Source organism: Bos indicus, chromosome 11, assembly GCF_029378745.1.
Source record: "Bos indicus isolate NIAB-ARS_2022 breed Sahiwal x Tharparkar chromosome 11, NIAB-ARS_B.indTharparkar_mat_pri_1.0, whole genome shotgun sequence".
In the NCBI taxonomy this organism is placed as follows: Eukaryota; Metazoa; Chordata; class Mammalia; order Artiodactyla; family Bovidae; genus Bos; species Bos indicus.
Genome location: NC_091770.1, coordinates 26470799 through 26485737, shown reverse-complemented (window position 1 = coordinate 26485737; position 14939 = coordinate 26470799). Strand labels below are relative to the sequence as shown.

The 14939-nt window shown below is 39.9% G+C and overlaps 2 protein-coding genes across 6 annotated transcripts in view; one reads left to right on the top strand and one right to left on the bottom strand.

Moving 5' to 3' along the window:
* Window positions 1-6305, bottom strand: part of CAMKMT (calmodulin-lysine N-methyltransferase) — a 425501-nt gene extending 419196 nt beyond the window's left edge. The window contains exon 1 of one of the 2 annotated variants that reach the window (XM_019970085.2): window positions 6020-6305. In XM_019970085.2, the coding sequence (XP_019825644.2) occupies window positions 6020-6157 (138 nt within the window). In that variant the 5' untranslated portion in view covers window positions 6158-6305. The remainder of the gene's footprint in view (window positions 1-6019) is intronic. The other variant, XM_019970084.2, reaches the window with a different exon arrangement.
* Window positions 6306-6604: 299 nt separating this feature from the next.
* Window positions 6605-14939, top strand: part of PREPL (prolyl endopeptidase like) — a 38520-nt gene continuing 30185 nt past the window's right edge. For 2 of the 4 annotated variants that reach the window (XM_070798584.1, XM_070798583.1), the window contains exons 1-2: window positions 6605-6782; window positions 8074-8615. In XM_070798584.1, coding sequence (XP_070654685.1) covers window positions 8397-8615 — 219 coding nt within the window. In that variant the 5' untranslated portion in view covers window positions 6605-6782; window positions 8074-8396. The remainder of the gene's footprint in view (window positions 6783-8073; window positions 8616-14939) is intronic. The other 2 variants (XM_070798586.1, XM_070798585.1) reach the window with 2 other exon arrangements.

The following is a 14939-nucleotide window of genomic DNA, read 5'->3' as shown; positions in this document are numbered from 1 at the left end:
AAGTGAAAAGTGAAAGTGAAGTCGCTCAGTTGTGTCCGACTCTTAGCGACCCCACGGACTGCAGCCCACCAGGCTCCTCCATCCATGGGATTTTCCAGGCAAGAGTACTGGAGTGGGGTGCCATTGCCTTCTCCGAAGTGATCCCTAGTGATGCCAATAAAAACCAATGAAGAGTCCATCGCTCAACTCCTCACTTACATAGGAATCTAAACCACAATTCTCAGTGCAAGATCGATAGGCACAACCATTCCTAAGACATGGTTTCTTGGTGTCTGTTTGCCATTTTCTATCAAGGAACTGAGAGACATAAACAGGACACAAAACACAGCACATCTCTTGTAACTGACTCTGAATTCATGGGCCCTCTCTGTTCCCTCTATTAAATATTCAGACTGGGCCATGTGAACTGAATAGTGCCAAGGTGCTATTCCTGCCCTTCCCCACTGAGCTGGTTGCCAAGTTAATTGGCCTTTTTCACAAGCTTTTTACACCAGCTGTTCTTATTATTGTCATGCATTAAATATTAAAAAAAGTAATGAAATAATAATTATGAGGAGTGGTAATCATTATTCCATTTTATTTTTATGTTTCTTCCATAAAAGTTAAGTTGAATGTTTTGGAAAGATAAAGGTAAGTTTGCTTGAGAAGTTAAGTTGCTTAAAAGTTTACTACCAATTTCATTGTGGAAAGCCAGCTGTATAAACTTAAGAGAACTAACTATAATTATTTAGGACAATTTGACACTCAGATTGTAGCTTCATTTTAGCATATGTATCATTTTCATGACTGACCTTTTTAACCAACTTTCTCAATTAGTCAATGAGGTAACAGGTACTCCTATTGTTTAGCATCTTGTTCTGGGAAGGATTTTGGTCACTCACATGGAATTGTTTTTCTGGTAGTCAGTGGTCTTCAATTTTTTCTCAAAAAACCAATTCTCTCTTTCCCTGACTATATTTCATCAAATACAATACATCATTGATTATAAGATTCAATTTTTTTCCTTCCTTCTGATGTTACATAGAATAGGTTGCCTATTGACTGGGATGCCATCAACTAATAGACATATCCCAATTTCAAAGATGTTATAATTAAAACTACACACCTGGGAACAGATGAAAAATGGTTTGAAAATCATCAGGTTCACTGGAAAAGAAGGTTAAATATAGAAGAGTAAAAACCCACTCAAAATTCTACCGTTTGGGAACAGCACATTTAAACATCCATCTATGCATATACATATAGCTATGAATAAGTTTTCAATGGCTCATACTATACATACTGTTTATATTTTTAGATTGCTCTCTTTGATACCGTAAAAATCAGTTTTCTGATAAATGTACTGTGATGATCTCACCTGGATGCCCATTTTACCCAGTACATAGCTATTTTTTTTAGTATTTATTTATTTGGATGCAACAGGTCTTAGTGGCTTGTGGGATCTTTAGTTTCAGCATGAGCAATCTTTTTAGTTGCGGCATGCAAACTCTCAGTTGTGGCATGTGGGATCCAGTTTCCTGAACAGGGATCAAACCCAGGTCCCCTGCATTGGGAGCAAGGAGTCTTACCCACTGGACCACCAGGAAAGTCCCCATAAGCTGTTTTTAAATGTTAAACATAAATCAAATTCTTTGTTAGGAAATCATAATAGGATTAGAAAATAGACAATTAGTTTATTCCTAACCCTGGAAAATAATTTCGCTTTAAAATAATCAGAAACGAAAAAAAGAAATAAATAAATAATAAAATAAAATAAAATAATCAGAAACGGAAGAGATCTTAAAGAAATCTAGTCCCACTCCCTCATTTACAAATGAGGTACAAATAGGTTGCTCATCATCATAGGTAGATCTGGGACTAAAATCAAATTGTATTACATTCTATTCTAGAAATCATCCTGTCTCTTTCTGCATTGACAGTCAAATGTATATTACCTGCTTTAATTTAAATTGTACTATAAAATATTCCATTAATCGGATTCTTCAGCCAAGTATGCAGACGTCTAGGCCCTCTTATTCATTCTGTAGGTGGTTATGAGATGTGCGTAAGCATGGAAGGGTCACTGCTACTTTTTCATCTGCTCTATATCCCGTCCTCTTGGGAAATGCCCCTCCCTCACTCTACGCAATAATGGCAGGGTTATTATTTTCCTTGCCACAGTGTGGGCTGATGACCCGGGTCAAAGTGCACAATTCTCCTAGAAACAGCAATTGGTTCAAACTTGGACTATTAGAATCGTTTTGGAGGAAATGATTTGGGTGTTAGGGAAAAGGGTTATTTCTTCTGGATCACTAGCTGGGTGGATGATGAGGTAGCTATTTTTGCCATCAGATAGTCAAACCCAACAAAGAAGAAAAAAGAACAATATCCACAGCCTCTATTGATATTGATCCATAGACTTCCAGACCTCATCTGATTCAAGTAGGCACTAGATTCAAAAGTCAGCAATTTATCATGTGACCTGGTATTAAATGATGAACTAGGTCAACCAGATTTTCTCTCCAAGAATATTAATTGTAAAATACAGAAAATATTGGACAGTTAAGGTAGAGGGCCATGAGATAGCACTGGAGCCCTAGTGGAAACACAGAATTGTGAGGAGAAAAAGGAGACATGAGCAGATGTCATAGAAAAAGCAAGAGAGTTTCAGAAAAACATCTATTTCTGCTTTATTGACTATGCCAAAGCCTTTCACTGTGTAGACCACAATAAACTGTGGAAAATTCTGAAAGAGATGGGAATACCAGACCACCTGACCTGCCTCTTGGCAAACCTGTATGCAGGTCAGGAAGCAACTGTTAGAACTGGACATGGAACAACAAACTGGTTCCAAATAGGAAAAGGAGTACGTCAAGGCTGTATATTGTCACCCTACTTATTTAACTTCTATGCAGAGTACATCATGAGAAACACTGGGCTGGATGAAGCACAAGCTGGAATCAAGACTGCCGAGACAAATATCAATGACCTCAGATATGCAGATGACACCACCCTTATGGCAGAAAGTGAAGAAGAACTAAAGAGCCTCTTGATGAAAGTGAAAGAGGAGAGTGAAAAAGTTGGCTTAAAGCTCAACATTCACAAAACTAAGATTATGGCATCTGGTCCCATCACTTCATGGGAAATAGATGGGGAAAAGATGGAAACAGTGTAAGACTTTATTTTGGGGGGCTCCCAAATCACTGCAGATGGTGACTGCAGCCATGAAATTAAAAGACACTTACTCCTTGGAAGGAAAGTTATGACCAACCTAGACAGCATATTAAAAAGCAGAGACATTACTTTGCCAACAAAGGTCCATCTAGTCAAGGCTATGGTTTTTCCAGTGGTCATGTATAGATGTGAGACTTGGACTATAAAGAAAGCTGAGCGCCGAAGAATTGATGCTTTTGAACTGTAGTATTGGAGAAGACTCTTGAGAGTCCCTTGGACTGCAAGAAGATCCAACCAGTCCATCCTAAAGGAGATCAGTCCTGAATATTCATTGGAAGGACTGATGTTGAAGCTGAAACTCCAATAGTTTGGCCACCTGATGCAACGAGCTGACTCATTGGAAAAGACCCTGATGCTGGGAAAGATTGAGGGCAGGAGGAGAAGGGGATGACAGAGGATGAGATGGTTGGATGGTGTCACCGACTCGATGGACATGGGTTTGGGTGGACTCCAGGAGTTGGTGATGGACAGGGAGGCCTGGCGTGCTGCGGTTCATGGGGTCGCAAAGAGTCAGACATGACTGAGTGACTGAACTGACTGACTGAAGCAGATGTCATGAAGATGTCCCATAAGAAAGAGAAAAATAATTCATATCTCTAGTATTGTTCAGATTTCTCAGTTTTCCAGTTCTGAATGCTCACAAGATACAAATGGTCTGTTCACTTGAAACATATTTACTAAGAGCCTGAAAATGTTTAAAACACATGGTAGATTCAGTTATTACAGAAAAAGATTCACTTTCTCCCCTGCCCTCTCCAAGAAAAAAAAAAAAAAAACATATTTTCTCTGCCCCCTTGACTAAGATTCTTATTTTGACCAACAGGATATTAGTAAATATTTAAAATATTAATATGTTTCAGTGGTTGCATTTGCTCTCTTATACCTCTGTCATCACCATGAAAACATGTTAACTAACTGATCTCAGGATTAGAGGCATGTGGACCAAGCATGCAGCCTAGAGCCACTCAGCTGATCGCAGCCTGTCAGTGGCTCACAAACAGAATAAATGCTCACTGTTGTGTGCAACAGCATGTGATGTATGTAATGGCGTTGCATACAACAGTATGTGTATGTATTAATATCCGATGGTGCGGTTATTTGTTACTCAGCGATAGCTCACTGATACAATACACTGAGGATAAGATCCTGTGGGCCACTTTAAAGACTGTCCTTATTCTCAGGCTTTCCACAACACATAACAGTTATCTACTAAAAATTAACTACCCAGGCCCTGTGCAGAAGATGGAGGTTAATAAAATAACATCTTTCCCGGGGGAGAACTCCTATTCTCATGAGAACGATGGATTCTAATGAAATAGTCATAAAATAATGTGAAAAGGGGTTAGGCATAGAGTCACCTATGGGTCTAACTCAGCCCAGAGGAGTCAGCAGAGGCATCACATAAGAGGAGATTGACACAGAGATCTGAAAGATGAACAGTCATTTATTAAGTAGAGAAGAAGATAGAAAGACTCTAAGCAGTGAGCACAAATATACCAAAACATTAAATTTCCAAGTGTGAGGGGAGTTCAAATGGCAGCCACGGCTGAAACTCACTCTTATGCTAAAGTAGACAGCAACTCAGAATGAATATAAATGACGGTCAACTAGAATTTTTACTAAGAATCATTTGTCATCATAATAAGGTTTGATTGATCATTTTTAAGCCTTAATTTACTATTTTGATAATTCAACTTTGTTTACTTCACTACAGAAAGTTCCTACAATAATGATCTATAAGGACATGCATTTTATTATCCTATAATACCATTTGTAACATCAACAGCAAAACCAGATCATGAATGCTCTGCAAGGGCTGTCAATGTGTCAGCAAAGAAAAGGTCTTTGAGTGTGTCATGACAGCATTGGAAGGCCACAGTATGAAAAGACGACTCCAGACAACTGCAAACAAAGTAACCCCCAAAATACTAAACACACAATCTCAAATAAAGTGGCAGTAGCTGAGAAACTCTTCTTCAAACACAAATCAGAAACGCAAAGTGTCCTACTGAAAAAAGGTTTCAGCAGGAAACCCCAGGCAGAAGCATAACATTGACGTATCAACAACAGATTTCACTTCAAGCACCTTGGCAAGGAGTGTCAGTGATGTCAAATAAGAAAATTTTCACACTGGCACACCACTGAAGTTACCAACAACAGCGGCATCTTCGAAGTGCTAAAAGATAACAGCCAGTAAACAACACACAGAGACGCCAAGGATTTCACTGATCACTTCAAACCAGAAGATAAACAAGTAACTATCGCGTGGAAGAGAAGGGGTGGGCGGGGGCAACTCTTACAACTCCCTTGGCTCTCAGCTCCACGGAAGAAACCGAAGCAACACGTGCAACGTCACAGTCCCTACACAGTCAACCACGCTGATCACCAAAAGAGGGGCCAGATTTGGGGCTAGAAACAGGAGTTAAGAAGAAAGGAGAAGAAATCAGGGGAAGAAAGTAAAACAGAAGCAGAAAAGAGCAGTATGGGCTGCGGAGCGGCGGTTCCACCAACCCTACTGGCGGGCAAGAAGAAAAGTCCCTCAGATGCAGACTAATGTCTAGGAAGGAATCTTCTACTTCGATTGGAGTTTCCCAGGACTCAGCTTTGGCTGCCCCCTCCCTACCGATGCCACCTGAAGCCTCCCTTTTTGGTGGGACCCGTAGGTGAACGAACCAAGGGGGCGCTCCTCAGGCGGCTCCCGGTAAAATTGAGGGAACTCCCCGAGCTTCCAAGGGTAGACGAGCTACAGATCGCTTGCGAGGGGATTGGCCAGAGGCAATAGTGAATTAAGAGGGCTCTCCCTTACCTGCCGCAGGAGCTTCCACCTGGCGGCACCCAAGGACGCCGAGGCTGCGGGTCCCGGAGCGGCGCCGCTGTTTGCCTGGCCCTCGCCTGCCGTCTGCTCTGCTTGACCGACAGCGGCGTCAGAGACTTGAGATTCCATCCCGCTAGAGCCTCTTATACCCGAGATCCCGCCGCCACAGCTCTCCCCTGCCAGGACCTGCCTACTTCTTCCCAGTCAGGACCTGTGACGCCAGGCCTCCCTCCCTCTGCCCTAGCTCCCGAGCCCTCCCCGAATGCCGCATTTCCGGTAGTCGCGTCTCCTTAGCAACCAGGGCAGCGCGACTCTCGTCACTGCACCATTTTGCTGGTGGCCATCTTGAGTGAGGGCAGACCAGAGGGTGCGAGAACTGTGGCAGATCTAGCGCGACCCTGCCCCTTTTTGTTCTCCTCTCTCCTGTTTCATCTCGAGTTCTGAAGACTAGCAAAGATCCAAAAGATTTGTATTTTGAGCAATAATGATCTCAGAAGGAGAAAAATCCATTCTTGACCACAATAAATATGGTGGAATCTGCTTAGAGCTCGTGCTAGTTGGGAGTTACGTAGAACGCGTGCTGCAAACTAGCTCTCGGCGACACTGGGTAGGCAGTGGTTCTGCTAGCTGCAGAACGCAGACTTCGGCAGGACGCGGTCGAGGTGACAGCTGCACTCCTTCCTGAGAGCTTCGGGTCCTCTGGGCGTGCCTTTACTCGTTTCGGTATCTAGAGCCAGGCTGACTTTCAATTTGCGTACGTATTGGGGGGCGTAGGCTGGGGGTCTCGTCCCTTCACCTCTTCCTCTCCCCATCCAGCCATCCCTCAGTCCTTTGGTCCTAGATTTTTGACCGATGTCACTTAACTGCGTGACACCTGGTACCACTCTCTCGCCTCGGATGCACAGGGAAAACGAATAGGTTCTCCCAGGAATACCCGTGTGTCTGCCCTACCCCCATCGTTAACCGGCTGTCTTCTCCCTGCGGGTGGAAGATGGATGGATGGAGGCTGCCGGCAGGGATGTAGTCATTTAGAGCCTTTCTTTTATTTTCTCATACTTTATTTAATTTCTTTGTTTTTGCTGGTATTGGCTGCTCATTCCCTATTTCCACTCTCCTTTATTTTGCTACTTCGTAGCGGATCCGAGCTGTGGTGAAGCTGACGCAGTATTTTCCCTTTGCTACCCAGAAACATTTTGTGGAAGACTTTCATGATGACATTCAGCAGTGTGCAACGTATCTAGATATTTCTGTCCAAAAAATAGTAGCCAACGGTTACTGAGTGGTTACTGCGGTCCGGGCACTTGATTAAGGGTTAAACATAAACTATTGTTTCATCCTTAGAATAGTTAGTGGGGTCATTATCTCTGTTTTACACACGAGGAAACTAAGCACAGGTGCTAAGTGCAGGAGTGAAGACCTGAACCCAGGTTTCTCTGACTTAACTACTCACTAGCCTTACTTACCTTGCTAGATAGGTTAAAAAGAACGGGCTTTCCAATAGAAGACCGATGGCATCACATTTCCTGTGTGCATCCTCAAGTGTTTTTTGGAGCTAATCCCGTTTTTAACATCAAAGTCCAGTTGTTTTTATTTGCAGATAGACATTCCTCTATCACTTTCTGTAGAGGTGACCTGGGGTAGTTGCTTAAACCTCCCTGAGCCACAGTTTGCTCACCTGTAAGATCAACATAATAGCTACTCTATCAGGTTCCTATGAAGTTTAAATTAGATCAAGTATATAAAAGCATCTGGCATGTAGCAAATACTCAAATACTAATCCCTTCTCTACCTTTATTCAGTAATTAGTCTTTTCCAGTTCATCCTGCATATATTGGGTTGGCCAAAAAGTTCATTTAGGTTTCTCCATAACATCTTGTGAAAAACTGGAAGGAACTTTTTGACCAACCCAATACCTGAATTCTGTAAAATCAAAGCCGGTTTGCCTTTAAAAGCCCTCAGAGTTTCTGAGATGCCCCCATGAAGTCTTTGTATTTATTGCAGATTTTTATTTTGTTTTTTCGTTTGTTTTGTTTTTTTTTTTTTAGTTTGCCCATGTATGTACCAGAATGAGTGCTGCATAGTTTGAGCCTGATAAGATTGACCTTACTAAAGAGACATTTAAGTTACATCTGCCAAGAAGTATGACTTGAATGAAACTAACTTGTACAAGTTTTCAATACTTTTAGCCTGAGTTATCAGCTGTCTGCAGTTATTTGTAACCAGTTATTTGTAACCACAGCCCCAAAGGGGAAAGTTAAGAACTGCAGATCTTAGATGCTCTGAGAACCCACACTGTACAGTCATCCCTATGAAAATCATTCATGTGCTGGCAGCCCCTAAGGGAGCGTAAACCAGGGACTTTGATACCATGCAGCAGAAGAGCAAATTGTTTCTCCAAGCTTTGAAGTATAGTATTCCTCATCTTGGGAAATGCATGCAGAAAGAGCACTTGAATCACTGTAACTTCGCTGATCGTTATTACCATAGAATAAAATTGAAAAAATATCACCTAACCAAGTGTCTGCAGAATAAACCCAGCATCTCAGAGTTAGCAAGAAACATCCCAAGTCGGAACTTCTCATGTAAGGTATGGACTGTTTAAATTAACCTCTGTGTAGGCCTTTAAGATTAATTTTAGCTTAAAAATAAAGAATGGGTAGGAGATCAGTTACTAATTTTTTCAGTAAATCTGGTTTGATTTTTTAAATGGTCAGACTCAATTGTCTGTAGTCATATGTAAGTATAAAAGAATATATATATTTATAGAGCTCTAATGTAATATGTAAAAATGTACATTTATAAAAAATGATTCACCTTAGGAATTCCTTCCTGTGCTACCAGTGCAGCTCAAAGTATAATTTGCCTTCTAAAATTCCTGGGCTGTTATAATAACTCTTAATAAAATCTAATAATATGCTGATTGTTTTATGAATCCCAAATTAGTAAACTTCAGTGAAAACCACTTAATTGTGCTACTTCTCTGTTAAAAATTGAAAAAAAGATTTGCATTCTTGACCACTGTATTATTCTAGAAGATGCTTTCGGACCATTGTGCTCTGGCCAGACCCCAAGCCATGGACCTGACCTCAACCTTGAGGACCTATTGCCCTTGTATGTAGAATGAGCACATTTCCTCCGTTGCCCCCGACAGTCCCAGTCCACACTGTCCGTCTGTAGTTATTGACAGTGTCCCCTTTCCTCCCAGAAGTGCCTCAGGTTGGCAAGTTGTGTGCTCATCCTAGTTATTTGAGTTAAGCTGCTGGTGCTGTTGCCCCTTTGACATGACCTCCCCTACCGCATACTTGCTATGTCCTTAGGTTCCTTACATTGCATTTAGGAGTGATATTCTTGCAATATTTTAGCGTATTTTGTTATTTTTGTATTTTAATTTCTAGTTTCATACTAATATTTTTCGTCTCTTTTGACTTTTTTATTGTAGTAGAGTATATGTAACAAAATTTTCCATTTTAACCATTTTAAGTGTATAATTCCATGACATTAATTACTTCACAGTGTTGAACAGCTGTTATCACTATTTCCAAAATCCTGTTGTCACCTGAAAAAAATTTACCTAGAATTCCCCACTCCTGCCTTTACTGAACCGTGGAAACCTTTCATCTACTTTATGTCTCTATGAATTTGCCCATTTTAGATAATTCATATAATTGGAATTATATAATATTTGTCCTTTTGTGTTTGGTTTATTTCACTTACATTGTTTTCAAAGTTCACCCATATTGTAGCATATATGTGAATTTGTTCCTTTTAGTGGCTGAATAATACTTCTTTTATAAACCACAATTTATTTATCCGTTCATCTGTTGATAGACACTTGAGCAGCTTCTTCTGTTTATAAAAATGATTTTTTAATCTTATTTTACTAAATTCTTCTTTTTGTTTCATTTTTGTTCTTTTATTAGCTCATATTTATTTATTTGGGGGCATTTTTGTTGTTGTTTGCTTTCAACTTTTTAACCTTAGTCCTAGACTTCTACTCTTTACATTTTGGTCATCCAAATTTTTCTTTTTATAGCATCTTAGTTTAGTTTAGCACTTTCCTTTTTTACTCAAATTTTTCAGTGTCTTCTATTTCGTTTTTACCCTTTGTGTGTGTATTTGCACACATGTCCTACTTGAGAAAGGTAAACTTTAAAACTTTACCTATTGGACACATTTTAGACATTTAGATCATTATATTTTGAATTGTATCTGGAACATTTTGTTATCTTGTACTTTTATCCTTAGTCTCAATTTATAAATAGTAGGCAGGAATTACCATCAGAGTGACAGCTGTAAGATTAGCTCACACCCTATGCAGGAGCTGGACTATTTTTTCCCTCTACTTGTCCCTGAAGCAACTTTTCAGTTCTCTTTCATAGAACCCTGTTGTCTGGAAGCTTTAACCTGCTTCAGTGGCTTAATAATTCCTTCACCTGGTAACAGTCTGGCTTTCACATGTCATACATCAACCATTCCTTCTGTGAGAAATTATATGATCTAAAAGCTGTAGTCCCTCTCCTTTATGATCACTGAGACCTGGGGAAGCTGTGAAGAGATCTGTAGTCCAAAATGCACAGCTAAATAAGCATTCACTCAGTTTCAACCTTGTCTGCTCTTATGGGAACAACCTGGAGAAGGAAATGGCAACCCACTCCAGTATTCTTGCCTGGGGAATCCCATGGACAGAGGAGCCTGGAGGGCTACAATCTGTAGGGTCACAAAAGAGTCAGACACAACTTAGCAGCTAAGTAACAACAACAAATGGGAACAGCAAAGTAGAAAAAGTGATTAGTGCCTTTGAGGCAAATTAAAATATATTTACTTAAAGACTTGTTTAGATAAGTTAACTCTTATTCTTTAGAATAAGGGAGGGAAGTCTGTGTAATAAAAATGCCAGAAAGAAGAGCTGTAGCCATGACTGGTATGTCAGGACTCTAATCTCTCTGACTGGAAATAAAGGGGGGAGTTTCAAGTTGGCGTTCTGTAAAAGTCCTCCAGATACTAAAATTTCATTATTTTATATCTCTACCTTGTTAACTTACCAACAACTATCACCTGTATGTTTGGGAACTCTATAGTACCAGCTCCTGCAGTTTGGCTTTGTATCAGAAATCCTGGGAAACGTTTCAGAAATACAAATTCTTGGATCTCACCCAACATCTGCTGGGTCAGGATCTACTGGCTGAGGCCTGGGGATCTGGTTTTTTGTCTTAAGTTCCTCAAGCAATTCTGAAATTCCCAGTCTGCCAGTGATGGCGGATCTGCATTTAGGAACTAGACACACTTGTGATCAAATGTTGCTGACCTAAATTCAGAATGACTGAATTCATTCATTTCTGAAGCTCTTTCTGGCAGGGACTGTGACTTTCCATTTAACATTAGCCAGATGGCGAGATGAACTTATTCCATTACACTCATGCACCAACTAGTAATATTCAAAGGCTAGCATCAAACCAAATACCCCATTTCTTTATCTTTCACATCATCCTGTTCTGCTCTGCCTACAGAAATAATTCCTGAAATCTTTGATCATTTGAGATACAAAAAGAAAACCAAATAAGGGGAAAAAAAGATTAAAGATTTGTCCACTGACTCTTTCTACAATATAGATTAGCAGTTCTTATAGTAGTCACTAAGATAGGTTGACAGATATTTCCTTCACTGGCATTAGTGATCTATGATTTGTGGGAATCACTGGTTCTGAAGGTTCAAAACTTGGGAAAGCCAGAAAGAAAAAAATTGTAGTCTCACAATAGTTTTTTTCTTTTTTGATAATAGTTCATGGAGTGGGACTGCATTATAGGTGCCAATTCTTTATTGGGCTTTTTCCTCCACGTTCCATTTATTCTTTAACCTGCTGGAGTATGGCTCCTATCCCCCACTAAAAACCCATCATTGTTGCCAAAGATGTAACATATTTCAGCCCAGTAGGCACTTCCCTTTCCTTCTCTTAGAGAAGCTCTTGGCAGATTTGACATCCTTGACCAATCCCTCCTTGAAACTCTTTTGGCCTCATGGGTCCACGTTTTCCTAGTTTTCCTTTTCCTACCTTACAAACCAACCCTTCTCAATCTCCTTTTCTGACTTTTCTTCCATATGACCTCTCAACTTTGAAGTTTCTCAGACTTTGGTTCTGGAGCTTTTTTTCTCTCTAATTTCTTCCTAAGTAATTTTATCCATTCCCTTGGATTTAGTATCATAGGAGTTATCTTCATCCCAGATCCACCTCTGGGCTGCACAGGATTAATCTCTAGTTGGACATCTTACTGACTTCTCAAACTATCCACAGTTGAACTTCAACTCTCCCAACCCTGACTCAGCTCTTCTCTGTCTCATTGCTCTGTATGCAGTTGTTCAAGCCAGAATGTGGGAAAACATTAACCTGCCATCGCATCCGTTAACAGTGTATACTTAGCTTCGTGATTTTTACCACATCACAGTACCACCTGGGCTATTATTTACTTAATTATTTTCGCTTAACCGACTTGTCTCATCCCAAGGAATAGTAGTCATCAGTCTGATGTGCTTGTTATATTGTTTCTAATAAAATATTCATATACCTCAAATCATATATACCATTACGTCTGACATGCTTTCAGAAACACATTACATTAACCTCCAAAATACATGGTGAATCTGTCTGTATTTCTCTATCTCTACCATTATCACTCAGTCATCTTTCATCTGGGTCACTGGTTGAAGCCACCTAACCATGTTCTTTGCTTGCCACCTTCTCATCTAACCCATTTTCATACAATTGGAAGAGTGATCTTAAAATATAAATTAAATCATGTCACTCCACAGCTTAAAAACCCTTCCAGAAGTTCTTTTTTTTTTTTTAAGAAATTAGTGTCTTTGTATTTTTATTTATTTTTTGGCAACACCGTGCAGCATGAGGGGTCTTAGTTCCCTGACCAGAAATGAACCCAGGCCTTCTGCATTGAGAGTGTCGAATCTTAAACACTGGACCACCAGGGAAGTCCCCAGAAGCTCTTAACACATAAGCTCCCATTTTCCTAATCATGTTCCTCAAGACCTTGCAAGATCTAGTTCTTATCTCATTTCTCTAGGGAGAGAGGAAGAACAAAGAAATAGATGAATAAAATAAATAGTATATCAGAGGCAATAGGTACAATGAAAAATAAAATAGGACAAGGAAAGATTAAATAAACCATTTGGGGCTAGGAAGAATTCTTATTTTGGTTGAGCGGTCAGCTCAGGCCTAACTGAGAAAAAAGACTACATTTGAGCAATAGCTTCAAGTGGGTGTTTGGGCATAGGGCAGTAAGTTCTAAGAAAGTGAGGTAGAAGCAAGCTTGACATGGTCAAAAAGCATGAAGGAACCCAGTGGCTCAGAGTCAGTGGACATCGGAGGAGTGTAGTAGCAGATGAGGTCAGCAAGATTTGTAATGGGGCAGAATTCTTTAGGACTCTAGACCATCATAAGGATTTTCAGTTTTCCTCTTTAACAAGATGGGAAAACTTTGGGTTGGATTTTGAGTGAAGGAGTAATATGATCTGACCTTAGGTTCACTCTAGTTTCTTCGTTGAAAATAGACTGTGGAAAGCAGAGGCAGAAACAGAGCATTTTGGCTCTTGCAGTAATCCAAAGAGAAATGATACTGGTATCACCAGAATAGTAAAGGTGTGAGACGTGCTCAGATTCAAGATTTATCTTGAAAGTAGAATTGACAAGGTTTCCACCTTGTCGAGGTTTGTCAGTGGTTGCTAGAGAGAAGGACAAAACTAAAACTTTTAAGTGTGAGCAGCTGGAAAGACAGTTGTCATTTATGAAGATAGGAACAATTGCCTAAAGAACAGAGGAGATTTTTGTGGGGAGAGGGAAAATGGGGACATTGGATATTCAGTGCTGGACATTTTTTTAAATACTTGTTAGAAGTCCAGGTAGAAAATAATGATTATTGTAGTCAGTTGGGTATGACAGACTTGTTCAGGGAAAAGGATCAGGCCAGAGAGAGAAATTTAGGAGTCCTAGAAAATAAACAGCATTTACTATGTAGCATCATAAGACTGTATGAGATCACCAAGGGAATTAGTGCAGACTACAGATAAAAGAAGTGGTCCAGGGCATTTTGATGTTAAGAGCCAAGGAGTTGAGTAGGAACTAGCTGAAGAGACTGAGAAGGGCCAGTGAAATAGAAGGCAAGTAATGTGAAGTGAAGTGAAGCCTGGAAGCCAAGTGAAGTGTTTTTAGGAGGTGGAAGTGGTCAACTGAGTGACAATGCTGATAGCTCTCAAGTACTGTGATTACCTAGAATTAACATTGGTACGTCTTGATGTAGGGGTCATTGGTGACCTTGACAAGAGCAGTCACTGTAATGAGAAGGGCAAAAATCTTACTGGGCTCAGAGAGAGGAATTAGAAGCAGGGAACATAGGAGACAAGTCTTGCAAAGGGTTTCACAGATGCTTAGTATGAAAGTGAAAGTGTGCGACCCCATGAACTGATCTTAGTGTGGTTCTGCCTAAAACAACACAGGGATGTTTCTTAAGGAAGTTGAAGATTTTTATGATTTTTAAGTGTATCAATTATTTTCTATTTTTTCTGCATTAATCGAAATGGGCCTAAGATATATTTCCTTTATTTGTGATTACATTGATAGATTTTTCTAGTGTTGAACCATCTTTTCACTCTTAAGATAAATCTTCATTGGTCACATAGGATTTTATTATCACTATTGTTTTTGTTTTGTGTTTTTTTTAATACATTGATCTTTTATTTTAGGGTTTTTTCAATCCATATTTTATAATAAGATTGATTTTTCATTGTCTTATATTTTCACTGTCTAGTTTCAGTGTCAGGGTTATCTTAGCCTGATAAAATTAATGGCATGGTTTTATATAGTTGGCCTTTTTTTTCCCATAAATAGTTAATATATGAGGGGAGGATT